The sequence below is a fragment of the Loxodonta africana genome, chromosome 6, assembly GCF_030014295.1.
Source record: "Loxodonta africana isolate mLoxAfr1 chromosome 6, mLoxAfr1.hap2, whole genome shotgun sequence".
Lineage (NCBI taxonomy): Eukaryota > Metazoa > Chordata > Mammalia > Proboscidea > Elephantidae > Loxodonta > Loxodonta africana.
In genome coordinates this window covers 15,185,384-15,204,628 of record NC_087347.1, presented here as the reverse complement: position 1 = coordinate 15,204,628, position 19,245 = coordinate 15,185,384, and the positions used below count along the sequence as shown (strand labels likewise).

Here is a 19,245-nt window from a genome sequence, read left to right as displayed (position 1 = left end):
TTAAAAAAATTAAGATTTCACATCATAAAATTTAAAAGAGACAGAGAGAGAGAGTACTTAAATAAGTACCTTGAGTCCCGAAAGTCCCGGTGGCCCAATAACTCCAGGCATCCCTTTTATACCCTGAAGATCACAATGAAGACAATCTGGTTTATTCTTATTTAGAATACTAAATTTGATCTCTTTCAGAAATCTCTTCTTTTGACAACCTGTTTTATTCACTTTTTTTTAAAATAAGGGATTACTCTTCAACTGTCACTAATAAGCAGTTGAAACCCAAGTGTGTTAATAAACCTGACACTATCAGGCCAGTTCTCTGTGTGAAGGGTGTGGCATTGTGGGACACAGGAAGCGACCACCATGGAACCAGGACAGTGTGTGCAAGTTGAAAATGCAGCCGTTGAGAAGAGTGGCTCATTCTGAGAAAAAGAAATTTAACCCAGTAGCCAAAAAGTAGAAACAGGATCTCCTAGAGGTGTCAGTAACATCAGTGCTGAAGGCTGACAAAGGAATTAATATTTGCCAAGAGTCTTTTACCAACTCAGTTCTATGCATTTGTCACCATCCCAATTAGCAAAAACCTTTGTATAATTGAGTCTTCTCAGCTCATACATCAAAGACAACATGAACCAAAAAAACCAAACGGGTTGCCATCGAGTCGATTCTCTTAGCGACTCTATAGACAGAGTAGAACTGCCCCAAGGAGCGCCTGGTGAATTCAAACTGCCAACCTTTTGATTAGCAGCCATAGCTCTTAATCACACCACCACCAGGGTTTCCAGGACAACATGAGTGGGGCCTTATGTCTTGGAGGACATGTCACAATTTAACATCCTCAGCTAGGATCTCCCACCCAGCTGCTCCATAAGCTAGAGAATGCTTTTAACCTTTTCAAGGTTCATTTTCCTCCTCTGTACAAAAAAAAAAAAAAAAAAAAAACTGTACAGTGGGGTAATAATAGTACCCACCTATTCAGGTTCTTGCAGGATTAATGTGGTGATGGAGGGAAGGTGCTCAGCACTTCGCTGGCACAGAGTATGTGCTCAGAAAATGTTCACTGCCACTACTGTACCCAGGTGTCATGGATTGAATTATGTCCCCCCAAAAATGTGTTTATCAATTTGGCTTGGCCATGATTCCCAGTATTGTATGTGACTGTCCACCATTTTGTCATCTGATGTGATTTCCCTATATGTTGTATTTTCCTATATGCCTCTATGATATTAATGAGGGGGGGATAGGCGGCAGTTGTGTTAGTGAGGCAGTACTCAATGTACAAGATTGGACTGTGTCTTGAGGCAATCTCTTTTGATATATAAAAGACAGAAGTGAGCAGAGAGATAGGGGGATCTCAGACCTCCAAGAAAGCAGCACCAGGAGCAGAGCGCATCCTGCACGGAGAAGCTCCTCGACCAGGGGAAGATTGAGGACAAGGCCCTTCCTCCAGAACCAACAGAGACAGAAAACCTTCCCCTGGAGCTGACGCCCTAAATGTGGACTTTTAGCCTACTTTACTGCGAGGAAATAAATTTTTCTTTGTTAAAGCCACCCACTTGTGGTATTTCTGTTACGGCAGCACTAGATGACTAAGACGCCAGATAAAGTATGGATTTGGGGATTACCTTTTCTCCTTTATAGAGACAGAAATCAGGTGGCTCTACCAACAGAGTTGGTCCTGGAGAACCTTGCTGGCCAACCTCACCCTTAAAAAAAAATTAAGATAATAGGAACTTCAGATTAATTTGTTTTGAAACACCAAAAAAAACCAAACTCACTGCTGTTGAGTTGATTCCATCTCACAGCGACCCTATAGGACAGAGTAGAACTGCCCCATAGAGTTTCCAAGGAGCGCTGGCGGATTCGAACTGCTGACCTTTTGGTTAGCAGCCATAGCACTTAACCACCTTGCCACCAGGGTTACCTTTTGAAACACAGAAGACTTTCATTCATATTACAGTGCAGGGCTCACAATCCTGTGCATCATGGATTTAAAATGGAAATCATGCCACATATATCACATAATTTTAAATGATATTTACTGTTCTTATTAAAAATGTAATTCACACTTACTGTTAAAAATAAACTTTAGAAATTAAAGTGATCCATAATCCTAACCATCCAGAGACAATCTCTATTTTGTAATTTAAAATATACTATATCATTTATATTTTTTATAACTTTATATGCCCCTTTTAGAACATAACACTCTTTGGTGAGCATTTTCCTATTATACTGAAAACTCTTCAAAAACCTTGTTTTTAATGCCTATTCAATCATCTATGATAAGAATGTACTATCAGTTATTAAACCATCACACTCTGGTTAGATTCAGGTAATTTATAATTTATTGCTAGATGTATAAAGAGAAATCATTTTTTCAGTAATATTTTAAAACTCATTGTATGAAATAATTAGCCAAAAGCTTTTATTTAAACCATCACAGAGTCTATTCTCTTGGAAAAGACAATGTTCTTTGAATTTATTTTGCCACAGTACAACAAAAAAATTCTCACCCTTAATTAGGAGAAAATTATTTGGTACTTTTCTGAGTATTATTATTATTCTACACTAGAATCATCCTCCCTCTAGCTTCATAGCTAAGAACAGGTCCTGTAGCAGGTCACCAGCATTTATAAACCAGGCCCTCACTGACTATGCTACTTTTGGGCAAATTCCTTCCAATCCACTTCTGCTCTCTATTTTCCTTAACTCCTCTAAATGCCATTTTCCTTATCTGTGAAATGGGATTTATATACTACATTCCTCTAAGGAGTCTCTTTAGCCTAGTAGGTAGCATGTCAGTCTCATAATCTGAAGGTCGTGAGTTCGATCCTCACACAGGGCATTTGGTTCTTTGGAGCCCTGGTTGCGCAGTGGCTAAAAGCACAGCTGCTAACCAAAAGGTCAGCAGTTCTAACCCACCAGCCGCTCCCTGGCAATCCTATGGGGCAGTTCTACCCGTACTATAGATAGGGTCGCTATGAGTCAGAATTGACTCGACAGCAATGGGTTTGGTTTATTGGTTCCTCTAAGTAATATTTTATTAAATAAATAAAATGCTTTGGTAGACATGCTTCCTATGTTGGGTGGAGCAAAGTAAATGTTCAAATATATAATCACAAATCACTTTAGCTACAGCTTTTTTTCCCCCTAGTCGTTCAAACCATTAATGCTCTTGATAAATGGGAGTTGGGGAAGCAGAATAATATTTCAAGTAACATTTTTAAATGAAAAAAATAAATAAAACCAAGAATTCAGCCATAAAATCGGCCCGTGACTAGAGAATCAACACACGTTAAATAAGAATGGGAACAACTTCTGTAGTATACACTCCAACATCTGCTTCTCTGTGCAAAGGTGGATACCTACCGGGTCTCCCTTTTGCCCCTTAACTCCCACGCCAGGATTACCCTGAAAAGGAAAAGAAGAAGAAGAAAAAAAAGAAAACTAATTGCTTTTAATTTTTTAAAAAGTAATTAAAAGCAAGTAAGGCTTCTGGCTAAGCAATTTATTGAAGATTATCTAATTATTTATTAGCATTTAGTCTAACAGTGATATCAAGATATCTCATTTATTATGTAGAACTGAAAGATATTTTTTGAGCTTCAGGAGTAGTAGGAAAACCAGCCTGGGAAAGGAATTCTGTCAATAGCCAGAAGTTACAAAGAGAAATTACAGGTTAATCATTGGGAAGCAAAATCGTTTTCAATTTTAATCTTGAAGGTAGGGCAGATGAAGATACGTAAAATAATAAATATTTTATAAAGTCTAATAATAAGAGGAAAGATATAACTTAACAATACCAGGGATCATTATTTCACTGTAGCTGGGCTCTATTTAGTTGTCTTACTCTTGGCTGCTTACCTTCAAACCTGGACTCCCAGGATGGCCAGGAGGTCCCTAAATCAATGGCAAATAAACACAGATCAATGATCAGTCACAGAAATAAGAATGTTTCTTCACTGGTTACCCCAAGTCCCTATTTGGGAAACCCTTCATTTTAAAGCATGCACAATGAACTTTCTATCACGGATGGGCTGTGTGTTTTTTACAAAGATGACACTGATGGCTGACCCCAGGGAACCTGTGCTTTAAGTTGGATTTCCAGTAAAAGTGGTGGGTTTGTGCTGATTCATCAGGTTGTAATCTCTCAAAGAACCCCCTTGTGCCTAACCCCAAACTCCAATGTTGCTTTTTTATCTTATTTAAGCATCAGCTCTGAGTACTGGAGGGACTGCTGCACTTACTGTTAACCCCGGCTCTCCTGGGAAGCCCACTGGGCCTGCGGGTCCACTCGCTCCCCTAGATCCCTACACACAAGAAAAATCAGTGCATTTGTAATACCAAAAATCATAGTCGTGTTTCATAGCAAGAGCTTCATGTCATCCCAGGTGAAAGAAAAAAACCAGTAGCCATCAAGTGTACTCTGATTCATGGTGACCCCATGTGTGTCAATAGAATTGTGCTCCAGAGGGTTTTCACTGGCTGATTTTTTCAGAAGTAGATTGCCAGACCTTTTTCTAAGGTACCTCTGGGTGGACTCAAACCTACAACCAAATGATTCAGAGCCAGCTTCATGGGCATGAGGACTGTGCAGCCATACAAAGTACCATGCTTGGAAGGGTTCCATCCTTGATTTAATGTTCTGTAGTCACCATCTTGAAATTCATGAATTTTGAACATGGGACCTGCATGTTCATTTTGCTCTGGACCCCATAACTTAGGTAGCTGGTCTTGCTGAGATAAAAAACTTAGGCTGAGGAGCAAATAAAATTATGTGACCTGCTAAGGAGACTTACTGGGAAGCCGGGAGGTCCTGGGTCCCCTCTGTTTCCCTATAATAAAAACACACATTGCTTTATGAGATCAATGCAGTTTTACAAATCTGGAAATTATGTACAAACAGGAATACACATAGGAGTCATTTGGGTTGCCCGAATGGTGATGTTTGTTCAGTGTTTCAGTGTTGAGAAGTGTATGTGGTAGGGCTCTCTGGAAGTGATTTACTCTTTCCATTCTTATGCCCTGAATTCTACTCCTGTTCTGCCAAAACCAGAGGAAGGGAGCTGTGGTTATGATAACATGGAATCAAGGTAAGATTTCATCTTCCAGTTAGAAATGCCCTAAATGTTCTGTCCAAGGGTCCCATTTCTTCACCTTTTAACTGTTTTTGGTCTAATTTTCAGACCTCATCTTTTACAGGCACTCTGCCCCTTTTTACCACCTTACAGTAGACGTAGAAGCCCTGGTGGCACAATGGTTAAGAGCTGGGCTGCTGACCAAAAGCTCGGCAGTTCAAATCCACCAGCCACTCCTTGGGAACCCTACAGGGCAGTTCTACTCTGTCCTATAGGGTGGCTTTGAATCAGAATCAACTCGATGGCACATAACAACACAGGAGATGTAAAGAGAATTGGCACGGAAATTCCTTGTGATTCTGCCATGAGGCTCAACCTACTTTAAAGAATCAGAGTGTACGTTCTCTTGAATACAGGCACTGAAGAGCATTGTTTCTCAAAAGTTATTGATCTGCCAACCACTTTGATTAGATGAGGAATTCTCCACTGAAATATTTGTAGTTAATATATTGTAATATTAATACTTGCCAGCCAGTATAATAAAAGACACTGATATTGAGCCTGAAAATTATGGAAACCTTTATACCACTGTCCTTTATAAACACTTTTGTGTTTTTTTTTTTTTAAGCAGGGAATGATACACAAACATTCAGAATTGAAGTCTTCAGACACCATCTCATCTCTATAGTATGAGAAGCCAGGAATAAGCAGAAGATCAGTAGAAATGATGAATCAAAAGGACAGATACACAGTACATTTTCAAGACGTGGTCATTTCTCTTAAGGAAGAATACTCTGTAGCAATCAGATAAAAGCAGTTTCTGTTAGACCCTACTAAAACACAAAAGTGTTTAGTTTATGAACGACAGTGTTATAAAGGTTTCCATAATTTTCAAGTTCAATAATGGTGACTTTCATTATACTGGATGGCTCAAGTATTAATAGCACAATATTTTAGCCACAAAATGATTCAGTGGTTCTCAACTGGGTGTCATTTTGACTCCCAGGGGACATTTGGAAACATCTGTAGACATTTTTGTTTGTCACAGTTGGGGAGGTTCTACTGGCATCTAGTGGGTAGAGCCCAGAGATATTGCTCAATATCCTATAACGCACAGGACAGCCCCCACATCAAAGAATTAACTAGCCCAAAATGTCTATAGTGCTGAGATGCAGAAACCCTGAAATAAATGTCCCCCCTGCATCTCTGCAGGAAGAGTTGGGTAGTACTGGAATTTTACAGCCGGAGCAACTAAAGCCAGTGCCTTCCTACAGGAAGCATGGTGCCTCTTCCATGAGTCAGTGTAACGACAAAAACCAGTGTGCTCAGAGATCTCAAAGGAAACTCCTATCCCCATGCTTCCTGCATGGGTTTACCTATGTGGAAATAATTTTTAAAAAGCACGTCATGATCCGAATGCTTACCTGAATACCTTTAATGCCACCTAAAACGAATACTGAATTTCCTTTTTCTCCATTTTCTCCAGGAAGACCCTGAAAACAAAATATTCATTTAAGAGGAAAAAGCACATTGCTATCTCCATTTTTTTTTTCTATAGGAAATGCTCCTCATCAATAAAATTACCATGATAGTTATATTTTGTTCGTGGAGATTTCTCTGTTCCCTTTATTATTATCATCCTAAGGCTCCGATATATATATATACCCACCCACTGCCATCAAGTCGATTCCGACTCATAGCGACCTTATAGGACAGAGTAGAACTGCCCCATCCGATATTCAGTTAAGATCTATTAAAGAATAATCTAAGACAGGGTATTCTTTAATAATTCTTTAAGACAGGGTATCTACTAATAATTATAGTTATTTAATAATTATTTACCAGGAGAATTGCATTTTTGCTCACAATATAATACATACATTATTCTTACAAATAACCAATTTTGCAATTGTCAGTTAATAATTTACATCCCTTTTTTTTTTAAATAGTAAAAAAAAAAGTACTGAATTCATTCATTTCAGTATTTGTGTTCAAAATGGACCCTATGTATCCTTTGTAAGAATTACTTTTGAAAAAATAGCATGTTCCTTTTGGAAGTTTTGGTATATAGCAGCTACTTGCTTAGGGTATTTTCAAAAAGTTAATGAAATACCTCAATGTATTTTTTTTCCCCAATACTTATATCTTAATATTGTTCTTAATTTGGCTACCACATAATATTCTATCATCTTCATATATCAAGTTCCTAAGAAGGACATATAGAATTCAAAGATAATCCCTTTTAGAAGAGGGCCTATCTTTGGCTTCAAATAGGAGATACTTAACAGTTTCATGATAAATTACACCAACAGATTACTTGAGAAAACAGATTTGTCTACACAGGTGGTCCTTGTTTGGCACAGTTCTGATATACATGAATTTCCAGAGTTAAGTTAAATAGCACCAGCCTCCAACAACATGATCCAAATTTCAGTTACCACAGTATTTTACCATCGATCCTTATCATTCCTGAATTACATATTTGAGAATCTGCCTGTTCGCTAAAATTTATTTGCAATCCCCAAATCAATTCTCACAGAGCTTTCACAGTCTTTTGAAGACATCTGCTCAGTGGTGAAAAATTTGAGTGGACAGCACGCATGTTCCCAGCTGAGCTCAAACAAGCGACACTCTGCCTTGTTGTTTGGGGGCTCATGCTGTAAACAATTGTCCTTTTTGTGGTCTACTTAGTGTCATGTCTTTCACAATTGTGCTTTTTGTTGGTGATATGGCTGTTTAAAATGGCTCCTAAGTATAGTGCTGAAGTGCTATCAAGTGTTCCTAAGCCCAAGAAGGCTGGGATGTGCCTTATGGAGAATGTACGTATGTTACACAAGCTCTATACAAGCATGAGTTATAGTGCTGTTCGCTGTGAGTTCAATGTTAATTAATCAAACCCATTGCTGTCGAGTCGATTCCGAATCATAGTGACCCTACGGGACAGAGTAGAACTGCCCCCAAGGAGTTTCCAAGGAGTGCCTAGTGAATTCGAACTGCTGACCTTTTGATTAGCAGCCATAGCACTTAACCACTACACCACCAGGGTTTCCAATGAATCAACAGTATCTATTAAATAAAGTATCTTTAACAGAAATATACATGAAGCCAGGTTATGTACTGATGGGTCGATGAAAATGTTTAGACCGGTGGTTCATAGGAACATAATCCTCTGTTTCTTCTGTGAGCAATGGTTCAGTATTTGCTAATTTGGTGTTCACAGGAAATTTATAGACTATAACCACCACAAATAATGAGAATAGGCTGTAGCTGAGTAATTCACTGCTAGGTCTTCAGTCCACAAATGACTACATAAATAACAGATACAAATCGTGATCAGCAACCAATCACATCATTTCTTTCAAAGTCTCTTGGTGATTGGTCACTGCACATTGTTACTCAGGTCACATACAGGCAGCAAAGCATGTAGTTGTTTTGTTTCCTTGACTCCCAGTGATAAACCAAAAAGCTATTTTACAAAAAATTGGTAGCAGAAAGAGAGAATTGGTCAAGAAAAAGTGAAGCAAAGAAATGAAAAAAAATGATAATTCTGGATATCAAATTTGAATTGAATGTAAATGGAGCTGTAGAAGAAATAGCTGATCATGGGAATGTTGACACTCTGTCATTCAAGGGGCTGATTTATTAACCTAAAAGAGGAAAGTGGTTGTGATGAAAAGATGAAGATGTCCAAGAGGAAGTGACACAGACAAAAAAACTTGACATTAAAGGAACTCTTAGAGGTATTTTACAATATTGGAGGCTGATCCAAACTTAGAAAAGAGTATGACAATTTGCCAAGGCATAGAAAAGATGCTTACGCCATACTGTAAGTTATACACCCTTTCCTCACTTATCAACATGGTTAGGTTCCAGAGACCAGGTTCTTATGTGAAATCGGCATTAAGTAAAAATGGAGCATGGCCATAACAGATGACAAAATGGAGGATGACTACAACATTACAAAACTGCCAAATCACATCATTACATAACTGCCAAATTATAGCATTACATAACTGCCAAACTGCTGAGAATCATGGACTAGCCCAACTGACTGTCCTGGATTGAATTATGTCCCCCTAAAAATGTGTGTATCAATTTGGCTGGGCCATGATTCCTGGTATTGTGTGATTTTCTTATACATTATAAATTCTGCCTCTATAATGTTAATGAGGGAAGATGGGTGGTGGCTATGTTAGTGATGCAGAACTCAATCTATAAGATTGGACTGTGCCTTGAGGTAATCTCTTGAGATATAAAAGAAAGAAGCGAGCAGAGAGACAGGCGGACCTCATACCTCCAAGAATGCAGTGCTAGGACCATGGTGCGCCCTTTGGACCTGGGATTCCTGAACGGAGAAGCTCCTAGTCTGGGGAAAGATCGATGAGAAGGCCAACAGAGAGAGAAAGCCTTCCCCTGGAGCTGACACCCTGAGTTTGGACTTTTAGCCTACTTTATTGTGAGAAAATAAACTTCTCTTTGTTAAAGCCAACCATTTGTGGTATTCCTGTTATAGCATACTAGATAACTAAGACAGAATTTGGTACCAAGAGAGTGGGGTGCTGCTCTAACAGATACCTAAAATGTGGAAGCCGTTTTGTAACTGTGAATGGATAGAGTTGTGGCAGCAGCAGAGGACAAGCAGCAGCAGAGAACCTGCAGGTACAAAACCATGAGACCAGCACAACATAGTGCTGGAGCCAACCCACGGAGCAAGAGAGCTGAGTGTCTGTGCACAGGAGGCTTCCTGGCGGAGTGGGGTGCCACTGGGCATTTATCAGAGGAGCTAGGCTAGCCGACCCATAGTGGAGCTACACAGCTTTGGAACGCTTGCCCCAGGAGGGCAGATGCAGGTGTGAGGCCTGAGAACGAGAGGCCAAGAAATCAGGAAACAGAAGCTGAAGAGACAAGGAACACAAGAAGCCAAGCTGCCTCAGTCTCAAAATGCATGGCCATGACCTCGGGGGTTTCAAAGGGTGGAGCCACAGCCTCTGGTGTTTCTAAGGGTGGAGTCATCACTCAGATGGACTAGGAGAATGTTGCACCTAAAGCCGAGGGAGCAGAGTTGCTGTCCCAGTGGGCCTGGAAGGCAGAGCTGAAGCCCATGGCCAAATAGCCTCCATTCAGAATCCAGAGAGTATGGCCAATAGCTAGAGTCTGGAGGGCAGGGCCATTGTGTAAATTGTCTCAGAGAACAGAAGATTATTTTAAAAGTTTTGAGGGCAAATGTATTGTGTTCTGCTGACTTGCTTGGTGCCTGTTATCCTTTCTTTTCCTCCAGTTTCTCCCATTTGTAATGGAAATGTCTAGCTTGTGCCTGTTCTGCTACTGTACCTTTGGAAGGAAATAACTTGTATTCTAGATTTCACAGATGAAGAGGAATTTTTGAATTTTGGACTTGGAGTTAAGACTTTTGCTATGATATGATGGGGTGAATATGCTTTGCATGTTCCAAGGATGTGATTTTGGGGGGGCCAAAGGGTAGAATGTCATGGATTGAATTATGTCCCCCCAAAAATGTGTGTATCAGTTTGGCTAGGCCATGATTCCTGGTATTGTGTGATTTTCTTATATGTTTTAAATCCCATCTCTATGATGTTAATGAGGGAAGATGGGCAGCTTTGTGTTAGTGAGGCAAGACTCAATCTACAAAATTGGATTGTGTCTTGAGGCAATCTCTTGAGATATAAAAGAAAGACGGGAGCAGAAAGACAAGGGGACCACATACAACCAAGAAAGCAGTGCTGGGAGCAGAGCACATCCTTTGAACCCAGGGTCCCTGCACAGAGAAGCTCCTAGTCTAGGGGAAGATTGATAAGAAGGCCAACAGAAAGAGAAAGCCCTCACCTGGAGCTGATACCCTGAATTTGGACTTTTAGCCTGCTTTACTGTGAGAAAAATAAACATCTCTTTTTTAAATCCATCCACTTTTAGTATTTCTGTTATACCAGCACTAGATGACTAAGACACTGACACATAACCTTAACCATCACAGCCAACATTACTCTCGCTTCCCACCTCAGCATTTGTAGCTGCTAGATGTACATTCTCAATGCACAGAATAGTCGGATATTAGAATTTCTACTATTGTAAATGAGAAATGTCAGATAACAAGGAGTTGATAAGTGAGGAGAAGTTGTACAAGGATAAGAAGGCAAGCACTATTTAAACTACTCTTGATAAATTTTTTATGATGAAGTAAAACACTTTGAATTCTCAATGTTTCTAGCATTTTAAGTCATACTAAATAAATATTAGGATTTTTTTTTAATTGTCAAGCTGAGTTTTCAGTTTACTTGTTCTTTTTTTTTTATTAACTTTTATTGAGCTTCAAGTGAACGTTTACAAATCAAGTCAGACTGTCACATATAAGTTTATATACACCTTACTCCGTACTCCCGCTTGCTCTCCCCCTAATGAGTCAGCCCTTCCAGTCTCTCCTTTCGTGACAATTTTGCCAACTTCCAACTCTCTCTATCCTCCCATCCCCCCTCCAGACAGGAGATGCCAACACAGTCTCAAGTGTCCACCTGATATAATTAGCTCACTCTTCATCAGCATCTCTCTCCTGCCCACTGTCCAGTCCCTTTCATGTCTGATGAGTTGTCTTCAGGAATGGTTCCTATCCTGTGCCAACAGAAGGTTTGGGGACCATGACCGCCCGGATTCCTCTAGTCTCAGTCAGAACATTAAGTATGGTCTTTTTATGAGAATTTGGGGTCTGCATCCCACTGATCTCCTGCTCCCTCAGGAGTTCTCTGTTGTGCTCCCTGTCAGGGCAGTCATCGATTGTGGCCGGGCACCAAATAGTTCTTCTGGTCTCAGGATGATGTAGCTCTCTGGTTCATGTGGCCCTTTCTGTCTCTTGGGTTCTTAGTTTTCGTGTGACCTTGGTGTTCTTCATTCTCCTTTGCTCCAGGTGGGTTGAGACCAATTGATGCATCTTAGTTGGCCGCTTGTTACCATTTAAGACCTCAGATGCCACATTTCAAAGTGGGATGCAGAATGTTTTCATAATAGAATTATTTTGCCAATTGACTTAGAAGTCCCCTTAAACCATGGTCCCCAAACCCCCCGCCATTGCTCCGCTGACCTTTGAAGCATTCAGTTTATCCCAGAAACTTCTTTGCTTTTGGTCCAGTCCAGTTGAGCTGACCTTCCATGTATTGAGTATTGTCCTTCCCTTCACCTAAAGCAGTTCTTAGCTACTAATTAATCAGTAAAAAACCCTCTCCCACTCTCCCTCCCTCCCCGCCTTGTAACCACAAAAGTATGTGTTCTTCTCAGTTTATACTATTTCTCAAGATCTTACAATAGTGGTCTTATACAATATTTGTCCTTTTGCCTCTGACTGATTTCGCTCAGCATAATGCCTTCCAGGTTCCTCCATGTTATGAAATGTTTCACAGATTCGTCACTGTTCTTTATCGATGCATAGTATTCCATTGTATGAATATACCACAATTTATTTAACCATTCAATATTAGGATTTTTTTTAAAAAAATCCCTATATATTTATAACTGACAGTAAGAGTTTTTAATGTTTTAACAAAAAATTTTAAAGGACACAGAAAAATTATTATTTTTCTCATTGATTATTAAGATGATTTTATGTGGTTTCAGCTTGCACAGTCATTCTTACCATCCACATTACCATGCAAAGTGAGGATCGCCTTTATATGAAATGTGTCAAGGGGAAGGAAGTTGCTTTGCTAAGAGACCATGATGGCAAACTTCAGTATTGGTGGTCAGCATTACATGCTGTGTTAAACCTAAAATTGGGAATTCCTCCTCTCTTGAATGTTCCATGGGCACTTATGAAGTTTGGTCCTATTTTAAGAAAAAAACATATATTTACTTGACTGCACTTGAGTCTTCAAATTGCTGAGTTTGAAAGCAAAGAGTGGTTGAGAAGCTTGAAGGAGAGTTGTTCTTCTTACTTAGTACCGCAAGAAGGATGCAAGTATGGAAGTCCTTTTTGAGTTCTGTGTTCAGGTCAGACCCACTAGGATCTGGAGCAAAAAGCAAGATGCCTACGGTCGTGATCAGAAACTTTTTAGACAGAATCTTGGGAAATGATATTTAATTAGGGAGGGGAAAGCCTGAAAAAAAAAAACACATAAAATTAAATTTGAAGGGCCAAATCTCTTCCAATCTTGATTTAAGTGAAAAAAGAAAGAGATAGAGAGAGAGAAAATCTAAGGGGGAGAGGAAAGGGTGGTTCCTGCTAAAATTATGCTTAAATAAAAGTCCAAATTTTTGAAAAGAAAGAACTACAGCAACCCAAGAGCAGTAAAGTTTTCCTCAAGTGCTATATATCATCAACTGTTCTTGGATATCCATTCTAAACTCCTATTTATCCTCTTACAACTGGGGGACAGAAAGCTAAAAATGACACTTCTCAGGTTCTTTTGCACCCGGGCATGAATTAGTTGAGCCTAGCTGTGGTACTTGATGAGATGTGGAAGGGTGAAATGAGGAAGACGTCCTTTTCCCAGCACTGTTGTTGCTGCCAAGCAGGAAGGTAGAAACACAAGTGTTTGCTTACTAGTGTCTACACGCAGGGTGAGAGGCAGTATAAGTTATACTGCAAGCACTACTTCCTGACTTCTGGATCTCTGCTAAGTGTGAGACCTGGAAATCAGTAGTTCAGTGGTAGCCTTTGAGTTCTACTCCTCTAGCCATTCCACTGAGTATCAAATTCCCTGTATTAAATTCCTTTCTGTTTGAAATGCCTAGAAGGGTTCACACTTCTGCTTTGAACCCTGACAGATAAACAACATAAGTTTTGCTAACTGTCCTCCCTGCTCCCTTTCCCTGACCATCCATTGTCTGCCCAGAAGCCAGGGCCAGCTTATTGAAACGTCAGTCAGATCATGTTGCATCCTTCCTTAAAATTATTTAGCATAGCATGGAAAATCCAGTCTCCATTCACAGTCTACAAGGCCCCATGTGACCTAGGTCCTGACCACCTCTTTGTCTTCATCTCCTGGCCACCCCTATTTTTTCACCATGCTCCAGGGACACTTGTATTAACTCTTTTTCTGGAACACACCAAGCCTTTTTCTGCTTCAGGGCTTTCGCACTTAAGATTTTTATTAGGATGAACTATGAATGTCTTACTGGGGGTCCTCCTGGGCCAGGAGCTCCTCTTTCTCCTGGAAGCCCTGGATCACCTCTTGAGCCATTGTAGCCATTCAGGCCAGGTTTGCCTCTGGATCCAGGAGGACCTGGGTGTCCCTACAGAAAACAAAATTACAAATGAAGCATTTTTGCAAGAATATTATGACATATATATTATGCAATATGGGCACCCAAATTATGGTAACGATGGCTCATATGTTCACTTGTTTACTTCTGTGAAATTTCCTTCCTCACCCACAAGTACTACACAGCATAGTTTAAAAAAATTAATATACCCAATTTTAGTTAATTCAGTGAAAGGTTTGGGAGGAAATTTTTCTTGAAATCCTTATAAAGACTCAACTGTAACTCTCCCAAAGTAACTCTTTTTTCTTTCATTTAATTTTCATATTAGAAATGAGAATCTTAAATCTACTTCCAATTTTAGGACTCACCGAAAAATAAAAACTTTCATTATAACTATAGAGCTATTTCCAGAACACTGTATTTGACATGACAAGTACATCAAGCTCAGATTCTGGAATGTTTTTATATAAACTGTTTTGAAAATCTTGCTCTTCAAGCTAAAGTGTTCTGGCTCTCAAAGTTATTACACAAAATTAGAATACATGTACCCCTCCACTAAGGTGAGAAAATTAAGAGATTGCCATATATTATAAGACCATGGGGTCTTATGGGTATTGATAAATGTTTCTTCATTCTTTTTTAAAAAAAGAAAAACATTTAGGGATACTTACAGGTATACCATCCAAACCTGGAAATCCAGGAACACCAGTTGGGCCCTTAAATCCCAGGAAAAATAAATAAATAAATAAACAAATTACTACATTATTAGATTAGCAAGTAGATTTACTTGAAAACGCTAAGAAAAGATGACTCATAGTTAAAAACACTTAGCAGTCATTTTCACCTGTTTTTATCTTGATGAACTGAAATGCCAACATATAAGAAGTCATCTTTTGGTATCTCTATTTAGGAAAGCAACTTGGCAGAATCAACTAAAATAAAACTTTCAAAACCTTGTGAGCCAGAAATCCAACTTCTCAGAATTTATCTTCAGAGACAAACACTCAGAAATGTGAGCACTGTCTTGTACAAGATTGTTCTTGCACAATTGCACTGCACAAAATTGAGGTAGAATCTCAAATTCTCATCACTCAGGGAATAAACTGTATTTCATTCACACTACGGCAAATCATATGCATGTGAAAGCTGGACAATGAATAAGGAAGACCGAAGAAGAATTGACGCCTTTGAGTTGTGGTGTTGGTGAAGAATATTGAATATACCATGGACTGCCAAAAGAACGAACAAATCTGTCTTAGAAGAAGTACAACCAGAACGCTCCTTAGAAGCAAGGATGGCGAGACTGTGTCTTACATACTTTGGACATGTTGTCAGGAGGGATCAGTCCCTGGAGAAGGACATCATGCTTGACAGAGTACAGGGTCAGTGGAAAAGAGGAAGACCGTCAATGAGGTGGATTGACACAGTGGCTGCAACAATGGGCTCAAGCATAACAACGATTGTAAGGATGGCTCAGGACCGGGCAGTGTTTCGTTCTGTTGTGCATAGGGTCGCTATGAATCGGAACTGACTCAACGGCACCTAACAACAACAACAACGGCAGATGATGTAGTATTTTTAAAAGAATATGCTCAATCTTTATAAATTGATATAAAAAATGGAATGATCTTTAAGACCTACTGTTGAGTGGAAAAAGAAAAGTTCAGAATGATACATATCATTTATGCTTTTTTAAAAAGCCACACACCAATATACCCTCACTACTTTACATGGGTAGGTTCCAAAGATCAGGTCATTACACGAAAGTTGGCATTATGTGAAAATGGGAGTTTTTTTTTTTTTTTTTCTGTTTTCAGACCATACATTTGTACAATTATTTTTATTTCAAAAATAAGATCACAGAAATAATAACAGCTAAGATTTACTGGATTATTCCTCTTCGGAGAAGGAAGCTTGGAGGAGACAAAGCTGGATAAAGTCGGGCTGTGTGACTGGGAGCGCCCACGGCATGACCACCTCACCTTCCTCCGGAGCTGGGTCAGAGCTTCCCTCAGGAACCCATCTCCAAGGCCCCAGTCCCACCCCTGCAAGCCCTGCATTCAGGATCCTAGAGGCCATGGCCATGGAGGAGGCCAGCCCTAGTGGCAGCTGGATGTGGTGTCCCCTACTGCAGGAGGGGGCAGAGGGCGTAGTTTGCTTGGCCCAGCTTTCCAGGGACTGCCCAAGACCCTCCCTGAGGGAAGGAACGCTCCGCAGACGTTGCCACCATACCTGCTGCCTCGTTAATGTGCAAATTAGTCAGATAGTAGATTTTTCACTCTTGTAAATGCGAAATGTTGGAAAGTGAGATAGTCAATAAACGGGGAATAGGTGTACTATGACCACTCATTGGGTACCTTCTTATTTATTTAAGTGCATAGGAAAGGTCTGGAAGAGCACACTCCTCTGTAAAGGGAATCAGGGTTGATTGTCAAAGAGAAGTTTAGACTTTACTGTATAGAAAGTACAAGTATGCACTACTTCTGATTATAAAGAAAAAAGCTGGCATAATGGTGCTGGTGAGTGGTTATCATGAATCTTTCTCTTAAGAAGAGGCTTACCTTCTCCCCCTTCTCCCCTGCTGCTCCAGGAAGGCCATTGTCACCTCTCAGCCCTTTCTCTCCGGGAATCCCAATGGGTCCTGGAGGTCCCAGGTAACCAATTGGACCCTGTGGCCCCAGTAATCCTGGCTGACCCTAAGAAGAAAGGTTAAAAAGAAGGGAAGGGTGCTGATTCAGGAGTAGTGTCCTTTGACATTACTGGCACATTAAATGTTAGCTATTTTTATATTATTATTACAAATGGCTAGTTATTAAATGGGAAAACAAAGCAAACCACAAAATAATATAAGCTCAACCTGTAGAGAAAAAAAAAAAGACATTTTCTTTAAATTCAAGCTTAGAAATGAACATTTCTAGAAAGATATACAAGAAATGGTATCCCTCAGATGTAGAAAGACAAGCCAGGGCAATTTTACATTCTATTTTGTGTGTATCTTACCTTAAGCAAATGTAACTTTTATAATAAAAATCAACTACATTTTGCACAGGAAATCCTGGTAGCATAGTAGTTAAGTGCTATGGCTGCTAACCAAGAGGTCGGCAGTTCAAATCCGCCAGGTGCTCCTTGGAAACTCTATGGGGCAGTTCTACTCTGTCCTATAAGGTCGCAATGAGTCGGAATCGACTCGACGGCAGTGGTTTTTTTTTTTTTTTTAATACATTTAAGGTCAATCGGTTTTTGACAAGAGGGCTAAGTCCATTCAATGGGGAAACAATAGTCTCTTCAGTAAATGGTGCTAGGATAACCGGATCTCCAGATGCAAAAGAATGAAGCAGGACCCCATACCTCACACCATTTACTAAAATTAACTCAAAATGGATCAAGGGCCTAAATATAAGAACTAAAACTATAAAACTCTTAGAAAAAAATATAGGTGTAAAGCTTCAGGTCCTCGTTTTCAACAATGGAGTCTTAAATACGACACAAAAAGGATGAGCAACAAAAGGCAGAATAGATAAATTGAACTTGATCAAAATTAAAAGTTTTGTGCATCAGAAGACTTTATCAAGAAAATGAAGAGACAACTTACAGAATGGGAGAAAATATTTGGGAACTATGTATCTGATAAGGGTTTACTATCCCAGGATATATAAAGAACTCCCACAACTCAACAACAAAAGGACAACCAACCCAACTGAAAAATGGGCAAAGGACTTGAATGGACATTTCACCAAAGAAGATATACAAATGGCGAACAAGCACATGAAAAGATGCTCAGCATCACTGGTCATTAGGGAAATGCACACCAAAACCACAATAAGATACCACTTCACACCCACTAGGATGGGTATTATCAGAAAAACGGAAAACAACAAATGTTGTAAAGGATGTGGAAAAATTGGAACCCTTATCCATTGTTGGTGAGATTGTAAAATGGTACAGCCTGCTGTGGAAAACAATTTGACAGTTCCTCAAAAAGTTAAACATACAATTACCATATGACCCAGCAATCCCACCCGTAGGTATACGCCCAAGAGTAGCAAAGATGTACTTGTACACCAATGTACACTGCAGCACTATTTACAACAAACCAAAGAGTGGAAACAACCAAACTGTCCATCAACAACGAATGGGTAAACAAAATGTGGTACATACATACAATGGAATATAATTCAGCCTTAAAGAGAAATGAGTTCTGATACATGTTAGGACATGGATGAACCTTGAAAACATTATGCTGAGTGAGATAAATTAGGCACAAAAGGACAAATAATATATGATCCCGCTTATCTGAAATATGTAGAATAGGCAAATGCATAGAGACCAAAGTTTATCAGCGGTTACCAGGGGTGGGTGGGGAAGGGGACAGGGGAATGACTGCTTAGGGGGCACCGAGTCTCTGTTAAGGGTGATGAAAAAATTCAGAAACAGCCAGTCATGATGGTTTTACAACATGGTGAAAGTAATTAAGGTCACTAAAATGTACACCTAAAAAAGGGCAAAATGGAAAATGTTTTGTTATATATACATTTTTGTTATATGTATATATATATATTTACATATTTTGTTTTGTTATATATACATTTTTAAATTGTGGTATATCTATGTATATATGTATGTACATGTATGTATACATACATATATGTATGTATATACATATATATACACATATATATCACAATTTTTTTAAAATTAATTACCTTTTTTCTTTCATCATTAATTCAGTAACTCCAAAAATATTATCAGCAACCTTTAATACCTGCTTAAAGTTCACAAATCAAAACTGTACTTTACATGCATTTTCCCTTTTCTTCATGCTTTTTCATCATAGCTACTATTGATTATCCATAAAAGTCCTAGAAACAGAATTTTAAAGGAAACATGAATGCATAAAAATGTGTTACTAAAAAAGACAACATTTAGGTGAATGGATAAACAACCCATGCATAAGAGGTTC

The 19,245-nt window shown here is 39.2% G+C and overlaps 1 protein-coding gene across 1 annotated transcript in view; it reads right to left on the bottom strand.

The window, feature by feature from the left end:
• COL4A4 (collagen type IV alpha 4 chain) overlaps positions 1 to 19,245 on the bottom strand; it is a 121,635-nt gene that overhangs the window by 73,197 nt on the left and 29,193 nt on the right. The window contains exons 4-13 of the mRNA XM_010597675.3: positions 16,847 to 16,981; positions 14,957 to 15,001; positions 14,199 to 14,315; positions 6,503 to 6,571; positions 4,800 to 4,835; positions 4,248 to 4,310; positions 3,865 to 3,900; positions 3,370 to 3,411; positions 1,623 to 1,703; positions 70 to 123 (exon numbers count right to left, since the gene is read on the bottom strand). Of these exons, the coding sequence (XP_010595977.2) occupies positions 70 to 123; positions 1,623 to 1,703; positions 3,370 to 3,411; positions 3,865 to 3,900; positions 4,248 to 4,310; positions 4,800 to 4,835; positions 6,503 to 6,571; positions 14,199 to 14,315; positions 14,957 to 15,001; positions 16,847 to 16,981 (678 nt within the window). The remainder of the gene's footprint in view (positions 1 to 69; positions 124 to 1,622; positions 1,704 to 3,369; positions 3,412 to 3,864; positions 3,901 to 4,247; positions 4,311 to 4,799; positions 4,836 to 6,502; positions 6,572 to 14,198; positions 14,316 to 14,956; positions 15,002 to 16,846; positions 16,982 to 19,245) is intronic.